General features: G+C 33.3%; 2 protein-coding genes across 3 annotated transcripts; both read right to left on the bottom strand.

Annotated features, from left to right (window-relative positions):
• Positions 1-1048: 1048 nt before the first annotated feature.
• On the bottom strand, positions 1049-10508 carry LOC103472789 (H-2 class I histocompatibility antigen, Q10 alpha chain-like). Its single transcript, XM_017307618.2, has 17 exons — positions 10332-10508; positions 9187-9459; positions 8697-8987; positions 8142-8426; positions 7129-7254; positions 6731-6760; positions 6205-6234; positions 5482-5514; positions 4992-5024; positions 4324-4350; positions 4163-4183; positions 3912-3953; positions 3228-3278; positions 2867-2884; positions 2689-2718; positions 2259-2294; positions 1049-2053 (listed from the first exon to the last, which is right to left on the bottom strand). Exons 1-17 carry the CDS (start codon positions 10384-10386, stop codon positions 2010-2012), a joined length of 1425 nt encoding a protein of 474 aa, XP_017163107.2. The 5' UTR covers positions 10387-10508; the 3' UTR covers positions 1049-2009.
• A 185-nt stretch (positions 10509-10693) lies between these two features.
• LOC108166694 (H-2 class I histocompatibility antigen, Q10 alpha chain-like) lies at positions 10694-22967 on the bottom strand. 2 transcript variants are annotated; one of them, XM_081612260.1, is made up of 15 exons: positions 22777-22967; positions 20637-20909; positions 20236-20526; positions 19525-19809; positions 18600-18737; positions 18443-18475; positions 17753-17785; positions 17291-17326; positions 16888-16923; positions 16491-16520; positions 15117-15164; positions 14700-14735; positions 14393-14428; positions 13938-13979; positions 10694-13685 (listed from the first exon to the last, which is right to left on the bottom strand). In XM_081612260.1, the coding sequence occupies exons 1-15, from the start codon at positions 22829-22831 to the stop codon at positions 13666-13668; spliced, it is 1392 nt and encodes a 463-aa protein (XP_081468386.1). In that variant the 5' UTR covers positions 22832-22967; the 3' UTR covers positions 10694-13665. The 2 variants fall into 2 exon arrangements, with proteins under 2 accessions (XP_081468386.1, XP_081468387.1); XM_081612261.1 differs by lacking the exon at positions 17753-17785.
• Positions 22968-24255: the final 1288 nt, after the last annotated feature.

Below are 24255 nucleotides of genomic sequence, written 5' to 3'. Positions count from 1 at the left end.
ACCACTTCCACATCTGCCACAGAAAATAAAATTATGAAACAACTATATTTCATTAAAAATTTTTTAATATATATTATCATAAATAATATATATTAAGACTCCAAGGTTTTGTGTTAAAACATATTTTACAAACAATAATCAATCCAAACTGTAGCATGATAAAGTTTTTTTTATATAGAGGGAGCTCAGATTAATTATTTAAACAAATAACCATAAAAATAGAATTAGATGGGACCACAGAAAAGCCAAACAAACAAAATCAAAAAACATAAAAAGTTAATCCAACTCAAACAAAAAAGATTTAGATTCAAAACTATATCTATAGCCTATAATTAATCAAGTTAAAATCAAATGTTGAGTCTGTGCAATTAATGCATTCTTGCATAGTTTCAATATCCCATCATGACTCTTAATCGAGACTCATTGGTAAATTTTTGTTAACTGATTTCTGGGGTGCATTGGATTTTTTTGTCTCCTACTTTGTTTTGTGTATCAACCAATCATTGCCAAAGTGGACCTTATTGATTTATTTCAGTCTCAAAATGTAAAAGTTATCAGGTCATATTCTTTTTTTTAGACTTTATATGACAGGATGACAAGATTTTTTGGAGGGTGATATTTGATACACCCTTCTTACCAGTTGGCGGAAGTAAATAAAAATAGAAGAAGAGGAACCAAAAGACAGCATTGCACCTAGCAACAGGGTCAAACACACCATGATGAGAATTTCTGTTATCTCTGCATTTCAGCTCAATTCAGACGATCTTAGCAACTGACAGAACCGCTCTCAAGCTGGGACACATTGGCAGCCATTTTTATTCTGAGATGGGAGCACTCTGAGAGAACTCTGGGAATCTTTGTGCAATGTAAAACTTCTTTTCTTGATGTATCTATGCCCTGTTAAAAAATGTTAAACATCTTTTCACATAAACTACAAACCTTCTCATTTGTAAATAATCTGGACGGGATGAAGAAAACTATTAAAAATATATATCTCAGTGACAGTTCATTGGGTAAAAATAAATTTGCATCATAAAAAAGAAACAACTTCAATAATTCTTTGTTTTATTCAGATAGAAAACACAGTTACATGAAGGTACATTTTTAAAAAAAATCTCAACAGACCGAGTAGCAAACGTAACAATATGATGATCTAAAAGATACTTCAAAGATTCTACGTAAACATCTAGTTGCATACATAACTTGGTGATTTAATCATTAGAGAAAAGTTGTAAATACTTATTCTTTGCTCAGAATGTCACAATTAGACAAAGAAAAAGAAATCAATCTTTGTACCACCAGTGCAAATACAGTAGAAAATATTTAGTCATTAAAAGCCCTTCAAGTCCCAAAATACAAATAAAAACGCCCTAAAAACTAGAGTAAAAACTTTTAAAGCAGTAATGTAATACAGACTTCAAAAAGTAATCAAACACATTCATGAAGCATTGTAAAGATCCAAAAGAGAATAACTAAACTTCCCTTATTCATAGATTACTACAAATAGCTTATGTAATCTTGTAACAAACTTGATCTGCTTAGCTAACTCAAAATACTTTCAAATTGTGAGTTTGATTTATTATAGATCTACAAAAAAACTCACACTGCAGTATTTGTTCTTATTTTGAAGTCTTACAGTCTTTTTTTCACTTCAAACTTTTTTTTTACTATTTTGCTGTCTTTTGTTGGGGGGATTTTAGTAGATTTGTCAAAAAGAAAAAGACGATTTTACATTTATACATTGCAGTGTAACGTCAACTGAAAAGACAAAAACCTGAATATACTCATCTTTCCAATTCTTCTTATTTCTAATTAGGTAGTGGCATCTTTACTGACTACTTTGTCCTTAGTGTTTACTACACATTCCCAAACATTTAGTAAATATATTTAGGAGAAAACTTATTTTTTCCTTCCTCAGATAACTTGGGAACATGATTTATTTCTCATTATTTTTGCCATTTTATAATCTGGTTCCAAACGACTGAGATAGCTAATTACTCAGACTCGTTTCACTTTTCTTCATCGCTCTGACTGTTGGAACTAGGAGATGAATCTGAAGGAAAAAAAGGTGTTTATTTTATTATATATATATACTGCTCAAAAAAATAAAGGGAACACTTCAGTGTTCACTTAAATGTTAAAGTGTTCCCTTTATTTTTTGAGCAGTGTATATATATATATAAATTTATTTATTTATTTATTTTATTTTTTTACAAAATGTGCACAGCAAAAGTTTACATTTTTGTAAAGTTACTTACCATCAGCACCAGAATCTTGGGTTGAATTGGTTTGTTCTAAAGAATACACAGAATATGTTCATGTTAAATCAACTTCTTCAATACTTTTAAGAAAATAAGACATATTTTCCCTGTCTTCATCTAACTATGAGCTTCTTTTTCTTCCTTTGTGCTGACAAAAGTGATTATCTATCCTACACTCAACTCTATTATGAGAAAGTCTTAGTGGTTCATAGTTTTAATACTCAAGTGATCAAAGCAGGGAAAAAGTTGGACGTCTGTTAAAACAACTCTAAATAAAAAAATAAAACAAATTTTTACTGTGGTCTTGAAAACCACAGTAAAAATTTTCAAGACCACAGAAAATCTGGGCTTTACACTTTGGGATTTGAAAGAAATTTCATATAGAAATACAATTTTAAAGTGTAGAAAATCATGGGGTGTAACTTGCCTGATCCAGAGGAGTTCTCAGAACTTAGACCTAAAAATAAAGATATATGTTAGTATATCTTTGTAGCAATAAAGAGCTCAGTAACCTAAAAAAACATCTTTATCTGCCTGATGCTTGTATTTTCTACAGAGTATTAAGGTGATTCACAAATGGATTGGCAAATAAATAAATTACTTACTTGGATTAGAAGCTCCGTCTGCAGAGGAATTTATAAATATATTTTAAAAAACACTTAAAACATTCAACACAGAAATATTTACAAATTCCATTATTTAGTGGAAATGTAGGTCTTATATTTGTAAAGCAGAGGGATTACAATTACACTTGTAATATGGATCTAAATATTTATATTTCAAATTTTATCAATCTTATGAAACTTAGCCACTGTTGTATTTAAGGGAAAAGTAAATTTGTTTGAAAAGCACATGTGTTAAGAACCTTAAGTGTCCCCTTTCTACAGAAAAGGGTTTTGAATGTGTTGTGGAATAGTACTGGATGACGGTTCTGAATTTAAAAAGGTTAATGAACAGAAAACTTACCCCCATCAATGAGGGGCTTTTTCTCTTCAGGTGCAACATTGACTGGTTGACCTACATAGAAAGATTCAAGTACAGACAGTAAATACCAAACTCACTACTGCTAAATGTTTTTGAATGTATTATATCTAAACAACAGAAGCATTTCTTTTAATGTGTCATTTTAGGTGCATTCCCATTGTGAAATCTGTTTTTATAATTGTTTGATTTAATTAGTTACATTTGTTTAGTAATGTTACAACAGGACACTAACTTTTGAGACAGGACAAGTGTCAGTGTTGGTAATGGATTACACAAATTGCTTGGAACAAGAGTTGCAACTTTAAGACAACCTACAGGACATGCAGTTTTTATAAATGTTCAAGTGACCAACATGAAGCAAAGTATAGTTGACTAAAACTATATTAAAGCAAAAAAACTAAATAAAATTCTTCATTTAGACTTAAAGCTAACAATTTTTAGTTTAAGTAGTATGTCTAAAACATTAAAATTTGCAGTCAAAATGAAAGGCAAATTGTGAAAATTTCTGAATTTGAAGGAAGCAAAACATTTTTGAGAAAAAGTGGAAAAGAAGAGAAGAAAACAACTTAAATTACATCGCACTCAAGACATGGAGATAAAACAGTGGACACTTTTTTTGTGTAGCATAACTGATGCCACATCTATCAGTAAGTGTGCAGTACTTACGCCCATCTCCAGAGTTCTTCATGTCAATAGATACGTCTGAGCCTGAAAACAAGCAGTCAGATAAATATTCAGGTTTCACCTGTATGTATAAAAACTTTGACATAATCTCTCTGTGTGTTACAAAGCTAAGGTGTATGACTTCAGTCAAAGTGTATGACTTCAGGAAAAAAATGGTTTTCTTTTTTCACCAAACCCCCACCCCAAAAAAAAAAACATTTTTTGGTGAAGAACATTAATGGGATGTGACTTACTGTAGCCCAGAGACGCTACACCTAAAAATAAAGACATACATTAGTATATATCCTTACTCACAAACAGCTGAGTAAACTAAACAAACAAACATTTTAGTATAGATGACACTTAGAGTGTGAAGGTGATTGACAAATGCACTGCAAAGAAATAAAGCACTTACTTGAATTAGGGGAGACATCAGAAGAACCTATAAATACAGAAACATTTATTAAAACATTTAATAACAAATTATTTGTGTATTAAATCTCCCAACTTAATAATTACAACCTGATAAGAAATATCTTTAGAAGTTGAACAAAAATCTACAGATTATTCCTGTAAACTTGATTGAAGACTTGAAGCCTATAGACTAATGGTATGATAATGCTGATTTTCTGAAATGTGTGCATTCCAATGGTTGGAAAATCCAGGGGATGAATGTTAAGCTAGAGCTCAGAAGAAAACATTTTCATAAATGAAATATTTTGTTTCCAGATTTATCTTTAACTGTGAATGCAAATACATTGTTTGATGTTGTAAATACTGTACGTGAAAACACAGGGCATGTAGAGGAAATTTTATAATGATTGATGACTTAGACAAATAACATTAATGATCTAGAAAATAGGATGTTCAACAACAAGCAAAGCTTTTTAAGAAGTTGACATTTTTATAATCTTCAAAGGAAAACCTAAATCAAAAGCATCTGGAAATTTGTATCAATTGATGTGTTTTTATCTGTTACATTGATATTCTACCTATAGTTTGCACTTACGTTACTTTTACTGAGAGGAACTGATGTGATATAAACAAATTACTTCAAGTATGTGAAAAAAAGTAAAAATATACCTTTGTCTCCATTCAAGAGGGGTGCTTTGACGTCTGCACATAGAAGCACAGATAAGGTATGAGAAGAGCAAACTGCTTGAAAATCTTTTTAAACAGTTATTTTCTTTATTTTTATCCATCTATTATCTATTTTCAGTTATTCGTTAAGGGTTGCTGGAGTGCTGTTGCTTATCTACAGCGGTCATTTGCATAAACCAGCACCATTCCCAACTAAATAAACATGCCGGCTAGGTAATAATATATGGCTATGTACCACTAAAAAATATATGTTTTCAATTTCAATGTACTGGTCAACTGACATTTATTTAATGATTTATTTAGTACAAATTAGAAAGGTTGGTTGTGATTGTTTGAGTAAATGATGTCAGTATTGTGTTGAATATAAATATCTGGGGAAAACATTCACATTGCTACAACTTTCACAAACACTGCACTAATGCAGAATCATACATAAATAAAAAAAACAGCAATTAAAAGAAATCCTACATACCCTTGTTTTGGCTGGCGGGGTTGCCATTAGTGTCTGCACAAATAGAGATACACATTTACAGGTATGGTGACTAAACCTATTTAAATTTAAGTGTATGATACTGAAAGGTTTACACTAAAGGAAAAAAAAATGTCACCAAAAAAAAAACTAAAAAAACATTTTTTGGTGAAGAAAATTAATGTTATGTGACTTACTAGAGAAGGCCACAGACGCTGTTTTTTTTTTTTTTTTTTTTTTTAATTAGTAGGGTTTAAAACAATAATAATGAAAATCTACAGATTATTCCGTTAAACATGATTGAAGACTTGAAGCCTATAGACTAATGGTATGATAATGCTGATTTTCTGAAATGTGTGCATTCCAATGGTTGGAAAATCCAGGGGATGAATGTTAAGCTAGAGCTCAGAAGAAAACATTTTCATAAATGAAATATTTTGTTTCCAGATTTATTTTTAAACATGAGTAAGTGCTGGAACAATGATCGGTAAGTGGACGAGTTTTCCATTAGAGAGTATTTAACAACTACCTGTGACTATATAAAGAAAGAACTGTGAATGCAAATACATTGTTTGATGTTGTAAATACATGAAAACAGTGAATGCAGAGGGAATTTTATAATGATTGATGACAAATAACATTAATGATCTAGAAAATAGGATGTTCAACAAGAAAAGCTTTTTAAGAAGATAAATAAAGAAGCTTTAAAAGAAATAAAGCACTTACTTGAAGGAGGGGATTTGCCTTTAGGGCAATCTATTAATACAGAAACATTTATTAAAACATTTAAAACCAAATTATTTGTATATTAAATCCCCCAACCTAATGATCCCAACCCGACAAGAAGTAACTTTAGAAGTTGATGGTTTTAAATAATGATTTAAAATAAATATATATTATTTTAGATAAAAAATAAAACAACTCTATGACCATGTTTTTTTTAATTAGCGGGGTTTTAAACAATAATAACAAAAATCTACAGATTATTCCTCAAAATATATTTGAAGACTTGAAGCCTACTTGAAGTCTACAGACTAACAACTACCTGTGGTTGTATAAAAAAAGAACTGTGAATGCAAATACATTGTTTGATGTTGTAAATACGTGAAAACACAGGGAATGCACAGGAAATTTTATAATGATTGATGACTTAGACAAATAACATTAATGATCCAGAAAATAGACTGTTCAACAACAAGAAAAGCTTTAAAGAAAATAAATACAGAAGCTTTAAAAGAAATAAAGCACTTACTTGAAGGAGCTGATTTCCGTTTAGGGCAATCTATTAATACAGAAACATTTATTAAAACATTTAAAACCAAATTATTTGTATATTAAATCCCCCAAACTAATGATCCCAACTTGACAAGAAGTAACTTTAGAAGTTGATGGTTTTATATAATGATTTAAAATAAACAGATATTCTTTTAGATAAAAAATAAAACTACTCTATGACCATGTTTTTTTTAATTAGCGGGGTTTTAAACAATAATGACAAAAATTTACAGATTATTCCTCAAAATATGTTTGAAGACTTGAAGCCTACTTGAAGTCTACAGACTAACAACTACCTGTGGTTGTATAAAAAAGAACTGTGAAACAAAAGGTATACAAGTTATATTTAATAGATAAAGGGGGAAAATATCTTACCAAGTCGGCTTGTCTTCATCTTAAGGTAAATAAGCGCCCCTCCAATGGCTGCAACTACAATCAGGATGGTGACAACAGCACCAATGATGATGGGTGTATTTCCATTGTCTTCCACAATGATGTGATCTAAAACAAAACAAATTTCATATTAATTTTAGTTCACGTTCAGTACTTCTGTGGATTTTAATTCTCAGATTACAACAGATATAAAATGTGTATGTAGTTGAATCCATTTCAACTATAGATATACAAATTAAAAAAAACTCACATTGGTGTTAACTATTTTACACTTTACATATTTATTTTTATCATTGTTTTCTCTCAGATTTAAGAGTTTCAGACCAAACTAATTTTATTTTCAAAGATAGCCACAGTAAATATAAAATGCAATTTTTATTAGTAAAGTCATGAGTTAGTCCTCTGCTCTGGATAACAGGATTCAAGTGCCTTAACCGCTCTTTGCTGCCAAACCTGCACAGTTAAGTCACTTAAATAGAACTTGCCAGACAACATAAAGTAGACCAAAAGATCTAACAAAGAAAAAAAAAAACCAACCCATCATTTCCCGATCTAAAGAAATGAAACACTAGAATATTTTCAATTCTAAGATTTTTCTGAGATTTCTCTTAGGTATGTACGATAAAAGTTATTCACAAAGCCCCTGAAGAGAGTTTATAACATGACAAAATGTTAGAAGTATTGAAGGTGACTTTTAGTGAGCCTACGAGTGTCTTAAGCAGGGAAGGTTGTGGAAAACCAACAGAAGAAATGCAGATAAACTGGATTGTTTCTTCTATTAACTAATCACAGCACCTAAAAGGCAGCATTGCACTTAGCAACCAGGTCAACCACGGCTCCAAACTAAGACAGAAATTTCTGTCATTGTAATTTATAAGCTAGCTATTAAGACATCATTTAGTGTGATGGGTGTTGGATTGGAATTGAACTTTGTCAACCAGCTTTGATTTTTAAAAAACAAACTGATATGATAAGTGCAACAAAAAGTTTCTCACCCCACTTCTCTTCAACATGCATTTTAGAGGCAGGATGATTAACTTCACAGGTGTAGACGGAAACGTCAGACTTCAAAATCTCTACATGATCTCTTCTCTGGAAGGTGTTGTCGTTATTTGGGCGAACTCCAGTGGTCACCAACCCGTCCTCTAGAGTCAGGACACGCCCATTTCTTTTGATGTTCATTGTGATGTCCTTTGGTAAGAAACCCGTAGCCAGACACGTCAAAATTGTGTTTGTCTCAGACTTGGCTTTACGAGTGAACAAATCCACTTTAGGTGGAGCTGGTGAGAGAAAAATGGAAAAGTTTGCTGTAGAATAGACAACATGTATGGCAGAAATGTTAATCAATGATATTTCCATAGTCATATGCTTTTATTCATGAGATCATTTAAGCACCTAAAACATAAAAGGCCTTTTTTTTTTCAAACAGCTGAATTTTTTGTTAGACTTTGTTCAGGAAATTATTTTTAAGCAAATCTGAGATAAGCATATTGTTAGAGAGAGCATATGGATAAAAAATAAAAACATTAAAGGCAAGAAAATATACACACAGGCATTTTCAAGCTGCTCTTTCCCAAAGTCTCTAAACTTGGTCATCCATTCCATGCACTCCTTCTCCAGGTAGCCCTTGGTGTATTCCTTCAGCACCTGGACCTCATCCCACTTCCTCTTGGTTTCTTCTGCTGCATGAATGGGAGCAACCCAAACCTGTCTGTCGTCATCAAAGGACAGAAAGTCGCTTCCGTCATAGTTGTACATGTCCATCCCACGGATAAACTTCAGTGAGCCATCAGACTGAGTTTCACCCTCACAGCCATGCATCCACTGGAGAATATGAGTATCTGTAAGAAAACACGAGATAAAAAATGAATGATACATCAATAAAAAATAATTTTAGTCATAAAAAGATTTAGAGAATTAATAAACTGTTATATCTTGTTGCCGTCGTAAGAAAGACATTTAGATCGGACATGTGTCTGCAGTAGTCACTACTTTAATGTTATTACTGACTTTAGGTATCCTAAACTCGTTTTATCTCACCTGTGTTATTCTGTCTCATTCGTTTCATCAATATGTCGATGTTGACCTTGAACCATTGCTGCTTGCTCTTTCTGGACTGGGTGCCTTTCTCCCAGTACTCCTTTTCGAGATGCTTTTCCATCCAGTCCTGTTTGGGAACTTTTGTTTGGTTGTCACTGTCATAGTAGTCGATCATACTGTTATCCAGTAAACCCATAGCGGTGAACTCATGCACCCCTGGGAGATTCACTGGTTTGGAGAAGGCCGTGTAGATGTAGGTGAGGGAGTGCTTTTCTGTAAGACAAAAGACAGAAAAATAAATTGTGTAAACCTTGAAATTATTTAGGTGAAAAATGGGTCATAATCTTTGGCTCAAAATGCTCCTGGTATTGTCATTTTTCAAATTGAGTTTAGACATTTGTAATACTTAATATTTTGTTTGTAGTTATTGTTAAAAAAAGTTTACTCTTTCAGAGAGGGGCGAGAGAAAAAAGTAAAACAGATGTACTGCAGGAACAAAAAACACACACACAAAAACCGAAGTCTTGATGGCACTCATGTCAAAACTATCCCAGTAATGCTGTCTGGCCACATTCAGCCAGACTGCCCCACCTTTAGGCTGTTTACCTGTAACTATCAAAAAAGACTGATGCCTTCCTGGAACAGCATTTTATGTAATGGTGAACAATATTTGTTGGGTTGAAGTTTAAATGTATATTTTTTAGTCTCATACATAACTAATCTGCCATAACCATTCTACGTTTTAATGTTCCATGTTCCCAAACATTATTTGATAAGTTGGAGATTAGAGCTCATTAACTAATTTCCTTTAAAGTTTTGACCTTTTAAAAATTTTAGACTGTTATTAACCTTCCACCATCAGCATCCTTAACACTTTAACATTTAAAGTGTTCATCTAAACAAAGGCGAAGTTTAGGTGAAGTTTCTGGTTATCTGGTATGATATATCCTCCACATAGGATTCTGGTTTCCAAATTATGAACTAAACACACATAGCTAAATATCAACAAACATATATTCCAAGTTTAATAGAACAATATATTGAGTTACTAAGACAAATGCCACAAACCGTTTTACTTTCACTTTAACAAATGCACTTTAAATTGCCAAAGTAAAAAAAAAGAAGAAAAAATAAACAACACTTACCGCAGTTGACCATCATTCCCGTCCCCAAAAGGACCAAAACAGCCAGGAGCGACATTCTGAACCCAAATTAGGCTCCTCTCCTCAGGGAGAACTACTTATGTTCGGCTGTAGGATGGTGCTCCTCTGTGTTTGTCCCAAAAGCTCACCTGTTAGACTGGTTCTCCGTTTCTTGATCTTGTGTTATTCCTTCAGCTCTGTGCCTTTAGGGACCGTCGTAAATCAGAGAACTTTTTTACTTCCTTTAAAATCAACTTAATTTTCAACCACTTACACATCTGCCACAAAAATAAGCAGCAATAAAACTTAAACACGGTAGAGCAGCTGTTTTGCAACACATGCCACTTTGGTCAAAGACGTCAAGATTTAGCATTAAAATATATTTTATTGAAGATATACAACCTTAAATCACTCCAAACTGTATACATTTTTCAATGCAACATGGAAATTTCTGATTTTGTAGAAGTCAACTAAACCACAATCAAAAAAAAGATAATTCACAGATGACAAAAATCAAACTGCAAAACTTAAAACATTCAGATTCAAAGCTCAATTTTAAGTCTAATTTAGTACAATTATAATTAAAATTCGAATCAATAAATAATTATACAACAAAAATGGTAGTTTGCAAAATGCGTTGGGTTTGTTAAATGCTACAATATTTCAGTTCTCCAAAATTGTATCGCAACAAATTATCAATCTGTGGATATTTTTCTCATTTATTAACATAAAAACAATTAAAAAGACAAAGAACCCCAAACACCCAAGTAATCTACAGTAAGACACAATTGAAAAACACACAAAATAAAATTTATAGTCAATTAAAAACATTTTCAAATATCTCCAAACAAATAGATACATTTGAGATTGACAACTATTTGCAAAATCCTTTTCTAATTGTTGTCTTACTAAAATGTATCCAAAACAGGTTTGTATTTATTTCTTTACAAGTTCACATATATTTGATGCACTTTCATTTTATCATCAATTTGGAACCAGATTCATCTCGATATGTACAAAAATAACAACAAGAGAAACTTATTAAAATGGATAAAAAGCAAAAATGTTTTGCGATAATTAGGGCAATATGACTTTAAAATAGGATCTCTGTTTGTTTTTTTCATACACCATCCAATTTCAAAGTATTTTTCTTGTTTATTTCCTTAAAAAGACATTACAAATTAAACTAAATATTTTCAAAAACTCTGGGAGTAGATCTGACTAAAATACAAGCGGTAAATCATGCTTGTAAAACAAGATGGTTGGCACTCGGTGGGCTGAGTTCATTCAACTAAAGCCCAAAAAAGTACATTGATTACACAAAAAAATCCAGATTTTCCACAAATTAAATCTTCAAAAATAGAAAATCAGATTACTCAATCACATCGATTCATTGTCAAGCCTTAATAACAATAATTACAATTAGCTTTCTTTGGTACTTAAATTAAATATCATTATGATTGGATATGAAAACATAACAATTGTAAAATGTGGCTCATTTGCTTTCTTATCAGTTGCAGTTTAAGTCAACAGAGTTCACGTTCAGTAGAAATGCTCAGATTTACAGAGAGCAGTGAACGCTCCACCATGTCTTTGAAGATGGGGTTGTTTTTACAATTAGTTACTTCCTTGTATTGTGTAGCAATAATAAGCTCATGGCGCATGTTTCATTTCTCTGATTTGGTTGAGAACTTTAAATGTTCCTAGAAACTAAAACGTTTATTTGATACTTTCCACCCATCTAATGTTTTGGAAATGCTTTTTTACACCACTGGAGCTACATGAAAAGAAACACCTGAATAAACCAAATCGGATTTTACTCCTCTAATCTGGATGCTAATATCAGTTATTAATCATCAATTCAGTTAGAAAAATTGTCTCATTGTTTGTTACATTTATCACATTTTATATCTGAAATGCATGACCTCGTTAAAAATATATGTAATTTATAAGCCTATTCAAATTTTAGTACTTTAAAGTTTCCAGGAGCCCACTTGAATATTTAGCAATACCATATTCAACATAAACTCCTCCTTTCCTTGAGTTTTAGTTTCCTCAATTGTAAGTAAATTCCAGTTACATTAGCATGTATTGGCCAAGTTACTTATCTAATGTAACAAACCTCAACCTATGGGAACATAAGTTATTCAATTATGTGATTGACCTTGAGTATCTTTATATATCCATAACAACACCTTTACTGTACAATATATAAATGCAAAAAGTGATCTAAACCTTTCTGTGCTACCACCAGAGTAATGTTCTGAATTTTCACTCGATAGTAGAAAAACCACAACCATAATGAAGGATGCATTCCTGTTAGAGGTTCTGCCATTGAATATGTTTGAAGCATATATACATGTAGAAGTGAAATGTAACCCCATAAAGAAGTGAAATGTAACCGAATAAAGAAGTGAAATGTAACCCCATAAAGAAGTGAAATGTAACCCCATAAACTGAGTTTCCCCTGCTGTTTAGAAATATCTGCTATGAAAAATACCAACACCTCAGAGATTCTCCTACTGATCTGTAAGACAAATGAACAAACTACTGTCTAGTACAAGTTCTGGTATCATTTCAAGTCTAGGCATGATTTGTCTACTTTATGCATTCTAGTACTCTTAAAACTTTTTTGGAGGTTTCAGTCAGTTACTTTGAATTATTCTGAACAAATATTTTGCGTTTATTTTCATTTGCTGGTCAGCTTGAGAGAGCATTTTAATCTAAATTCATAATTGTATCTTATTCATTAAGTTTTTAAAAGAAATGTTTTGGGTTTTGTAAGTTTCAGTTGATTTTTGTAACATCGTTTTCACTTTGAGACAGTTCCTAATGAGTGACACATATGGAATTTAGTAAGCTTCCCATTTTTGAAACGCTGTTACAGCTTTAGGGAAAGCTCTTTCACAGGAAAAGCTCTACAGTCTTATAGATTTGAATGCAACAGCCCACTCGAAATTTGGTAGTTGCTGAAATGAAATTCAGTTAAACTAAAGTTGAACAACAAAAACACCTGCTAAGGTATCCAAGTAACATTTCAAGCATTGAATTAACAGCATGATTATTGGCCTGTATGACAAAGCAGCTTAAAGAATAAAAAGCATGTTTTTTTAAACACACGTAAAGAAAAATCTATTGAACTGCAGCTTCCCTAACTATAAAGAGCCTTAGAGGCAAGCCAACAGAATAAAAGTGCTCCAAGTTTCCGTGTCATGGGTTAAAAATATGCGCCAAACTGGTTATTCAGGCTGCAGCGACGTTTGCAGTCATCTAACCAGGGCTCAGATGATCATCACTTTCCATTGAACTGTGAATTACTTGACTGAGGAGTCTGCCTTTAATCGCTGGATTCTTTGGCTGTTGGGACAAAATAACAAATCTTTGTTCAGTAAATGTGAATTTCCCTGATTTACATCAATACATGGAATGAGTTTTTTAGGTTTTCAGCTACCAAACTAACAGAAATGCATTTAAGCATGAATACCAACAGACTCCCCTTTTACTTTGGATTACATCATTAAAAAGACAGGAAGGTTTTCTGTTCTTTCAGAAATTAAAGTTCATGCAGCACCAGTTATGCTATGCCTGCCACCATTGTGCAGTACTTACAACCAGCTCCAGAGTCTTCTGTGTTAAGAGATTCGTCTGAGCCTGAAAACAAGCAGTCAGATTAAAAATCTGGTTTTACTGGTTTGTATAAAAACTTTGACATAATCTCTGTGTCTTACAGATACGCAATAAACCAAACTGTATCATTACACACTGCTCAAAAAAATAAAGGGAACACTTAAACAACACAATATCACTCCAAGTAAATCAAACGTCTGTGAAATCAAACTGTCCACTTAGGAAGCAACACTGATTGACCACGGGGACCCTCGTCGGGTCAATCAGTGTTGCTTCCTAAGTGGACAGTTTGATTTCACAGACGTTTGATTTACTTGGAGTTATATTGTGTTGTTTAAGTGTTCCCTTTATTTTTTTGAGCAGTATATATGCAAGAGCACTCTTGCTGGTTCAGTTATTTTCTGTAAATACTTAATATGGATCTTAGTGGTACTTACTCTTTTTATCCGATTGTCCAGATGAAATCCCACTTTCTGCAAGCACAGAGAGAGATGTTTTAAGAAATGTAAAAGTGTCTATGGTCTTCCAATTTTTTTTTATTAATTTCTGATTTCGTCAGTTTCCCCTTATGCACTTTTTTCTACATACAATGTGTGTGTGTGTGTGTGTGTATATATATATATATATATATATATATATATATATATATATGCATATATAAACTTTATCTCATTTGGATAAAGTGGTAGTGATAAATAGGAAAAAAATGTCACAAACAAGATATTTTTTATTGAATTATTCAACCTTGGCTGTTGTTGTCTCCCTCTCCTCCAGCGTCTCCTGTAAAGAAATAGTTTGTAATAATTGATGACAACATAGGTAGGACAATATTAATGGAGTTTAAAACAGGCTTTTCAAACTTTTTTTTAAAGGTAAGCATTATTTATAATCCTCAAAGGAAAACCTAGATCAAAAGCTTCATTAAATGTATATCAATTAATGTGACAATTAAATTTTTGTAGGTTTTACAAATTGTGATTTTAGAACTTTATGACAATCAGAAAAACTGCCCAGAGTTTAGTTCATTTGACCCAAATTGGAAGCAAGTTGATTTGAAATGGACACATAGATATTTCACCTTCAATATCTACTCAAATTATGCCCAGAACTGCTGCTATAGAAATAAAATGAAATAAAATATACTAAGGGGAATAAATTTACCGTTAGTTTCACTCAGGAGGTGCACGGTAGCGCCGTTATCTCCTGTACCTGCACACAGATGTACATACAAGGTATATGAAGACCAAATTGCTTTAAAATCTTTTTAAACACTTCTGTTCTTCATTTTAATCTATCCAGCGTTGTTTACACTCAATCATCCTTTAAGGCAGTGGTTCCCAAACTTTCTCTCCTGGGCCCCCCCAGTGGTTTCCAAACATTTTCTGGGCCCCCCCTATTACAAATAGCTGTCTGGTTGAACATGTGTGTGTGTGGGGGTGGAGGGGCAGGGAAAGGGGAGCGACTTTTCTGGGGGGCAAAATGAATGTACGTAGCTGAACATAGACAACAACATCAGTAGCCTACAGACTACTTGTTAAGCTTAAGGTGATGTATTGTTATTAGCTAGTCATCTTTTAGCTAACATTACCTGCATCCAACAGCTTTACTCAACTCAGTCGGTTAGTTTAGGGGAAAAACTGTTAGTTTAGGGGAAAAAGTTCTTTGCGTCTTGCTGGTTTGCTGCCATGATTCTAACACACCTGCGTAGCTCTGCACAGCAGCAGCAGGTCTCCTTCACGGCGCACAGGTCTAAACCCAGCGTGAGGGTCGTAGCGCTCATGTTACGTTTAAAGGCGGCTCGAAAAACAGGTTACCACATGTTAACAACGGATTAAACAGTTTTAACTGCTGATAAAAGTGACAGAGGACACAGATATGGGAAGTGTAGAAGCCCCTACTGTATCAAATTGACATAGGAATAACAGAGAGTTGGCCATTCAAAGGTAAAAACCGAATGCATACAGCGTTCCTGTTTTTTGTTTTTTTCATCCAGACGGCTTCCCGCGCCCCCCCCCCTAGGGGGCGCGCCCCACAGTTTGGGAACCTCTGCTTTAAGGATTGCAGGGGAAATGGTTCCCATCTCCAACGGTCATTGGGTGAGAGGTGAGGTTCACCTTGGATAAGCCACCAATCCATCACAATTAAACAGAGACACACAGCACAAACAACCATGCACACTAACATTTAAAGACAGTTTGCAGTAACCAGTTAACCAAACATAGGTGTTTCTGGACTATGGAAGAAAGCTGGAGTACACAGAGAATCCACACATGAATGGGGAGAACCTGCAAACTACAGAAAAACCCCAGGCTAGGATTTGAACCCAGGACCTCGCTACTACTCGGCAACAGTGCAAACACCTGAAACCACTGTGCAATAAATCCATTCCAGCTGTGAGGTGGAATGGACAGCTGACAGCTGTCTAAAAAATGTATTCAATTTTTTAGACATTGAATAAATGTCTAAAAAATGATCAGGATATTCAATGGTACTAATTACCATTGAATTAAGCAATACAAAATGACAAACACTTACCGTTGTTGAGGGTCATGTGACCATTGGTACCTGCAAAAACAGACACACACATTTATTGACAAGAAGATTGAACTGCTTCACAAACTTGTATTTTTTTATTAAATAATCAGAAACTAGCATCATGAGCATAAAGTAGCATTGACACCCAACTAAAGTAAACATGTTAGGTTGGTAATAATGTATTGCTTCGCATAGTTTATTTAGCAGTCACAGCAGTGAATTCATATGTCTACACAGATTATAAAGAGGGGTTTAGATTGGTTGAGTAAATGATGTCAATATGATGTTGAACATAAATGTCTTGGGAAAACGTTCCCATTGTTCCAACTCACACAGACAATACACTATTGTAGAAGCATAGATAAATGAACAAAGCGATTAAAAAAGCAACACAAACCATTCTTCTCTTGGTTTGTGTAGATCCCATTGGTGCCTGCACAAACAGAAACACATATTTATTGACAAGAAGATTGAACTGCTTCACAAACTTGTATTTTTTTATTAAATAATCAGAAACTAGCATCATGAGCATAAAGTAGCATTGACACCCAACTAAAGTAAACATGTTAGGTTGGTAATAATGTATTGCTTCGCATGGTTTATTTAGCAGTCACAGCAGTGAATTGATATGTCTACACAGATTATAAAGAGGGGTTTGGATTGGTTGAGTAAATTATGTCAATATGATGTTGAACATAAATGTCTCGGGAAAACATTCCCATTGTTCCAACTCACACAGACAATACACTATTGTAGAAGCATAGATAAATGAACAAAGCGATTAAAAAAGCAACACAAACCATTCTTCTCTTGGTTTTTATAGATACCATTGGTGCCTGCACAAACAGAAATGCACACATTTACAGATATGGTAACTAAACTTACTTTAATACATTGTTGTTCCCCAGTACAGAGTGCCACTCTAAGATATGATTCAGTTAAATTTTAAGTAATTTCAAATCAAAGCTAGTTACAATAGACTGTCACTTTGATTCATATTTAATTCATTTGGGCATTTGGATCAAGTAACGTTTTGCACATCAACAAAGGCAAGTTCCAAAACCTAAACCAAAAAGTGAAAATGTGGCAGCCAACTACAGAGAGCATTGAGCTACATACAAAACTAACCACTTGAGCTGATTATTATTAAGAAAAAAACTAGGGCAATAATGAACACATTGTCCTCTGTCGCTGCAGTATGTATTCTTTAACTAAATGCAATTTAATTAAAGAGTATAAAAGAACAATAAAAAAATACTTACAATTGCCTTGGATTACATTGACACCATTGTAGCCTGCACAATGATAACAGAAATTAGCAGAAATAAAGAGTGAATTATTTCAATTTGTTTTTTTAATAACATACTTTAAAAATATTTTTGCTAGGTAATAACGCATTGATAAAAATCACTCAAATGTAGCCTATAAATTTCAATGCACTGTTAAGTTCACATTTTCTGGATTTAGGCTTAATTTATATCTTAGGTACACTGGTACTTAATGACATTTCTTTAGAGTATTTAAATGCATTTCTCCTCCTAGATGACATTTCTGACACATCCTTGTATCTTCTGCACTAGGCGTGAAATGACAAGCCAGATTATAAAGGGGGCTCTGATTGGTTGCATAAATAACATCGGTATCACATTTAGCATAAATGTCAAGGGCCCACATACATTAGACCACAAGAGGTCCCAAGATCCTGCTTGTATTAGGTGTTTCCCTGATGCTGCACACCCGGTTTAAATAAATAGGTGAATAACAGGCTTCTACAGCAGTTAGAGCCATGCTTAGGAGATAATGCAATTATTTGAGTCAGTACAATAATAAAAGACACAAAGATACCTGTTTTGCACAATAATTTTTGTCTCAAGTCTTTCTCCGCTGGTCTTCCACAATATGCCTACATGTCATATAAAAGAACTAAGCCAATTAACAAAATAAACACCTACCATTGTTTTGGGTTCTGGTGGCGTCACTGTTGCCTGCACAAACAGAGATACATGTACAGGTATAATGACTAAACTTATTTTAATACACATTTTTTCTAAGAGTTTAATGCCAATGCAAAGAGTATTTTTATAAACTCCACTATATGGATATACTTACCAAGTGGGCATCTCATCTTTTTGTACCCAAACAGAAAAACAAGAACTCCGCCGCCAACACCAGTACACAACAGCAGTACAGATACTACAATGCCTATGATGTTGATAGGATGTCGTTCATCTTCGTTGCAATTATGATCTATAACAGAAAATTATTTCCTATTATTTTTATATTGAATTCACAATAAACATTGGTGTGATAGATGTAAAAAAAAAATAGCTGGAGCAACTTGACAAAGAACAATTAAGTGGAATCTTAATGCAAAAATAAGTAAGAATTCAACATCAAATAATTACATTAAGAATGATTTGGATATCTAAGGCTATATTTTGACAGTTGCAAGTGGCTTTGATGCTGCAAACCAAATTTGACCAGACATACTCAAATGTAATGATTAAAAGAATAAACTAAGTTAACCAATTTTATAAATAAGATAAATAAAGCTACCAGGCCTAATTTATACAAGACTCTCCTTGGGCTGCCACCTTATTGTGGTAACCCAAGGATAAGATGTGCTGCCACCTTATCCTTGGGCTAATTTGTTTTGAAATTTCATTTGTTTAATGGATTTGTTTTTATCTTTTTATCACAAAAATGGGCAACAAATCTACATATATAATGTCACCAGTAAGTTGCAGACTTTAGTGATAATGTCAAAATTAACAGTGGAGTTCAAAAGTCTGAAGAATGTCAAAGGATAAAGTATGTTAAAGCTTCTTCCAAAACAAATCTGGCAACTGAGATTTAGGTGACTAGCAATTCTTTCTTAATCCTTAAGTTCTTCACCATATAAGTTGCATTTAACAGAAACACTCTTTTCAATTTGGATACTGTGCAATTACAATAAGAATACATTTGCAGTATATTGTGTAGTCGTAATTATAAAAAAATAACTGATAAAGAAACGTAAAAAAAGATTATTTACCCCAATTCTTTTCAACATGCATTTTAGAGGCAGGATGAATGACTTTACAGGTGTAGATGGAAGCATCAGACTTCAAAATCTCCACATAGTCTTTTCTCTGAAATGTGTCATCCTCATTTGGGAGAACTCCAGAGGTCTTAAGCCCGTCCTCTATAGTCAGGACACGTCCATTTCTTTTGATCTGCAGAGTGATGTCTTTTGGATAGAAGCCCGTAGCCAGACACGTCAAAATTGTGTTAGCTCCCACTTTGGCTTTACGAGTGAACAAATACACTTCAGGTGCATCTGGAGAGAAAAGTTAAAATGTCCGCTGTTAAGCACGTAATATTGTGCCAATGTAAACTTATTTTTTATAATGATGTTCTGTCATTCATGAGATCATTTGAATATTAAAATATGTTTATTCATAAGCACACATCACATGTGATAATTTGTGTGTACTAGTTTAAAATGACAGAACTGTTTCATTTTTTAAAATAATTTTAAGGCCATTAACACACAAATGGCCTCGTTAATTGTACACTGCATAACACCAACTACTACAACCTTTTATAGTAAATACTGTGTTTTTTGATTGATTTTGTTCAATAAGTTATTTTTTAGTTAATCTAAACAAAGCATATTGTTGGCACTGAGCATTTGAAATAAGAATGCTAAGAATAATTTCTTTTTGAGAGAAGCAAAAAATAAAATACCTAACATCATACATACTGGCTTTTTCAAGCTGCTCTTTCCCAAAGTCTCTAAACTTGGTCATCCATTCCATGCACTCCTTCTCCAGGTAGCCCTTGGTGTATTCCTTCAGCACCTGGACCTCATCCCACTTCCTCTTGGTTTCTTTTGCTGCCCAAATGGGAGCAACCCAAACCTGTTCGGCATCGTCAAAGGACAGGAAGTCGCTTCCGTCATAGTTGTACATGTCCATCCCACGGATAAACTTCATCGACCCATCAGACTGAGTTTCACCCTCACAGCCATGCATCCACTGAAGAATATGGGTATCTGTAAGAAAACATAAGAGAAGAAAATTAAAAACTATGGAATAGAAAAAAATATTTCTAGGTTTTTAGACAAGTAAATATTCTGAGAATAAATAATATGTATCAATCTACCTGTGTTATTCTGTCTCATTCGTTTCATCAATATGTCGATGTTGACCTTGAACCATTGCTGCTTGCTCTTTCTGGACTGGGTGCCTTTCTCCCAGTACTCCTTTTCGAGATGCTTTTTCATCCAGTCCTGTTTGGGAACTTTTGTTTGGTTGTCACTGTCATAGTAGTCAATCATCCGGTTGTCCAGTAAACCCATAGCAGTGAACTCATGTAACCCTGGGAGATTCACTGGGTTGGAGAAGGCCGTGTAGATGTAGGTGAGGGAATGCTTTTCTGTAAGACAAAAGACAGAAAAATAAATTGTTAAAATCCTCAAATTAGTATATATATATTGGTCAAAGTCACTTAGAACTTGGCATGGGCCAATTACTGGTATCAAAGCTGTCAAACATTTATGTCACACCCTAACTGAGTTGTAAACTAGATAAAGTGCAAAAGTGACTGGAGTTTAAGAAACCTTTTACAATTTTCTCTCAAATGACAGAAAAATAATATGGTAAAATTTGGAAATATTACCAGATATGGTATTAAAACTTAATGTACCAAGCATAATGCAAGTTCACCCTCTCAAAGACTAGTGAACTTTAACCTTGTAAAGAACACTACACACTAAAACTAGAATGTATTTTAAATATCCAAAATAAATAAACTAAAAACAATAAAGAAAACAAAAAGAAAACAACATACAACTGAAACCATAAATAAAATGAATTATGATCTCTCTGTAAACAAAATTGTCCTTCATAAAATATTAATTATCAGAATTGGAATTACTGAGCTCATTTTAATTGATCTGAAAACTGATGGATTAATTAATTAATCGTTTATGGCAACAGGCTAAGTAGCAAACGCATCTATGAAAAAATGTATTCATTATAACATGAAATGCTAGTTTTCTCTTTACTTTGTTTCAGCTTTCGTCTGTGGTTCCAATGAAGGCGTTTTGCAGTCACACCTCATGTCAAAGTTAACTAAGCAATGTTGTTTGTCAACCTGACTCTTTCACAAACTAGTTCCTCACCAAGTTCTAGAACATGCTTTTATAAGTGAATCCCGGTCTATAACATGGACCAACTGTCTTAACTTTAAGATGTTTTGATAAATCATGTAAAATTTTCCAGATAACTTTATGAAGTTGGTAATTACAACCAATTCCTTTGGACCGTAAGTTAACCTTTTGACATTAATCTACTAAATACAGAACGCTATTTAGTTAGGACGAAACACTTCTAACAGTATATCACTGAAGTATTTAATTAGTAAAATCCCTTTTGTTGTGTGTTGAAGTAGGTATGGTGCTATCAGTTACTTAATTTGCTTGTTAGTGCTATAATTACACAACGAGCTGAACATCCCCCTCAAAACAGCATTTTTCCATTATTGTTTGATGTCTTCTTGTTTCAGAGCAGAATATTCAGAATTTTGAACCATTACAAACCGATGGGTGGACATTTATTTTCATCACTGATCATAGTGGCTCCTTGTTCAGAGACTCACACTTTTTGTCATTTTGGATCATAGCTTCTCACTGATTTCAATGTGAATTGAGGTACATAAATTGCCCCCAGACTTACGGCTTTATTCACATTCTACATATCATTAAAATCTATTCAAGGTTCTTTAAATGCACTTGCAGATTAAATTGTTTTGGCATATTTATAACTTGAAAGTAGCTAACATACCCCAGTGACGTATATGCCAGTGTTTTCTAACCTTGTGTCTTCCGCATACTTCAAATTGATCTTTGAACACTTGATCTACTGGTTATAAATGACCTCAGCCTGATAAGTCTCAGTGTGAAAAAAGATGTGCTGAACCAGAAAAAAAGATATCTGAGATATGTTGGGAAGAGCTTATAAAAGGACAGGACGACGAACGCAGCGGTTTCGTGTGCAAATGAATATGCGCCAGACATACGACGACAAAGTGAACCTTAAAAGTTCTGGTGTCGGTTTATTTTAAACTGGGTCGACACAGAACAATTGGACTTTACTTAATATTAGCAAACGGGTCTAGTTAGTCGGTAAATAACGCAAATTTATCGACAGAAGACTTTTTTTTTTTACGACGTCACATCTGTTTTTAGTTTCACTTTTAACAACCGCGTCAACATGTCAGAAAAGAAAAACAAGAATATTACCGCTGTACACCGTGACTGCTGTCCCCAAAAGGACAGCAAACAATAGAAGACGCATTCCGAACCAGAATCAGGTTAAGTTCTTCAGCTGAAATGTATTTCTTTTGGATTTTTTTGTTATTTCTTTTGCCCGGGATGCCTCGTTGTCCTCAGCTTCGAAGGGCTTTCTTCCTCTGTTGAGATGATGCTTTTAGGGTTCCTCGGACTTCAGACCTTTTAGTTATTTACTTCCAGTCGTTGTAGTGTAACTGATCGCAGAAAAATTTAAATAAAAGTAGTCAAATGCCTTATTTTCAAAACAAGCATTAAACAAATTATATATATATATATATATATATATATATATATATATATATATATATATATATATATATATATATATATATATATATATATATATATATATATAAATTAAAAAAGAGAGAGAGAAAGGCAGAAAAAAAGCAATATTGTTAAAAAAGCTTATGTTCTGTTGGTCTTTCTAAACTTAATTGAAGTCTTTCAGAGATTTCCTGAAGTCCATGACCATTTTAAGATAAGATGCTTTTGTTTTGCTTGTTAAACTTTAGAAGATCCTTAGAAAGTCTAAACAAATATGTGGACTATTTTGAAATATTAAAATAATGTAATTCATGAGTTATTTGTTTTTAATGTTTTTGTAATGTTACATTTGGAATAATCTGGAAGAAACAGACATCAGATTTTCACTCTACTTCATTTTCTTTTTATTGCTGTGTTTACTCTGTAGTGCCGTCTTAAGGGTGCAGTGATTTCTCAGCAGCACACACAAACCTTTGTTTTAAATCTCTCTGATGTGTTTATGTTACCAACGTTACACATTCCATTTTCTTAAATATAACATTAAAAAATTCAAACAAAAATTGAAATGGCATTTCTCTTTTCAGAATTATTTTCTTTTCCCCCAACCAGATTGTGTGCCGGTTTCGATTAAATTTATCTTGATCATAAACCTTCTACCCATCAGTCGGTGCCAGCTCATGAAATTGTCTTAAATATAAATTTTGAAATACACAACATTGTAAGGAACAAACACTGCAAAGTTGAATCTGGACTTTTAAATTGATTGTAATGTGGTGCATTAACGTTTTTAATGGGTGAAACTGATTTGATCATTTGTTTTTATGACTTCTTCACGGTTTTTTGCTCTTTCCGAAATGAATGTCTGTTGAGGTATGCCGTAATCATGGTTTCTCCCTGCTTTCTGTGATTGAATGTTGGTTATTCTATAATACCCCGTGTGCTACAAGCAGACTTTTCTAAATTTACAAGGTTCCGTGAACGCGACATATACTCTTCCGGGTTTCTTGTGTCATCAGGCTTGTTTTGTTTTTTGGTGGGGGCACTTCCTCTTTTGTTCAAACGTTTTGTGGAGTCTCAAATACGAAGTTGACAATGCAAATAAATCATCATGTTTTTGCTTTTTGTTACATGCAGAATTAAATACCTGCACTTCGTGTACAG

Source organism: Poecilia reticulata, chromosome 11 (genome assembly GCF_904066995.2).
Source record: "Poecilia reticulata chromosome 11, P_reticulata-male-v2, whole genome shotgun sequence".
Taxonomy (NCBI): domain Eukaryota; kingdom Metazoa; phylum Chordata; class Actinopteri; order Cyprinodontiformes; family Poeciliidae; genus Poecilia; species Poecilia reticulata.
This window is presented reverse-complemented; position numbering and strand designations above follow the sequence as displayed.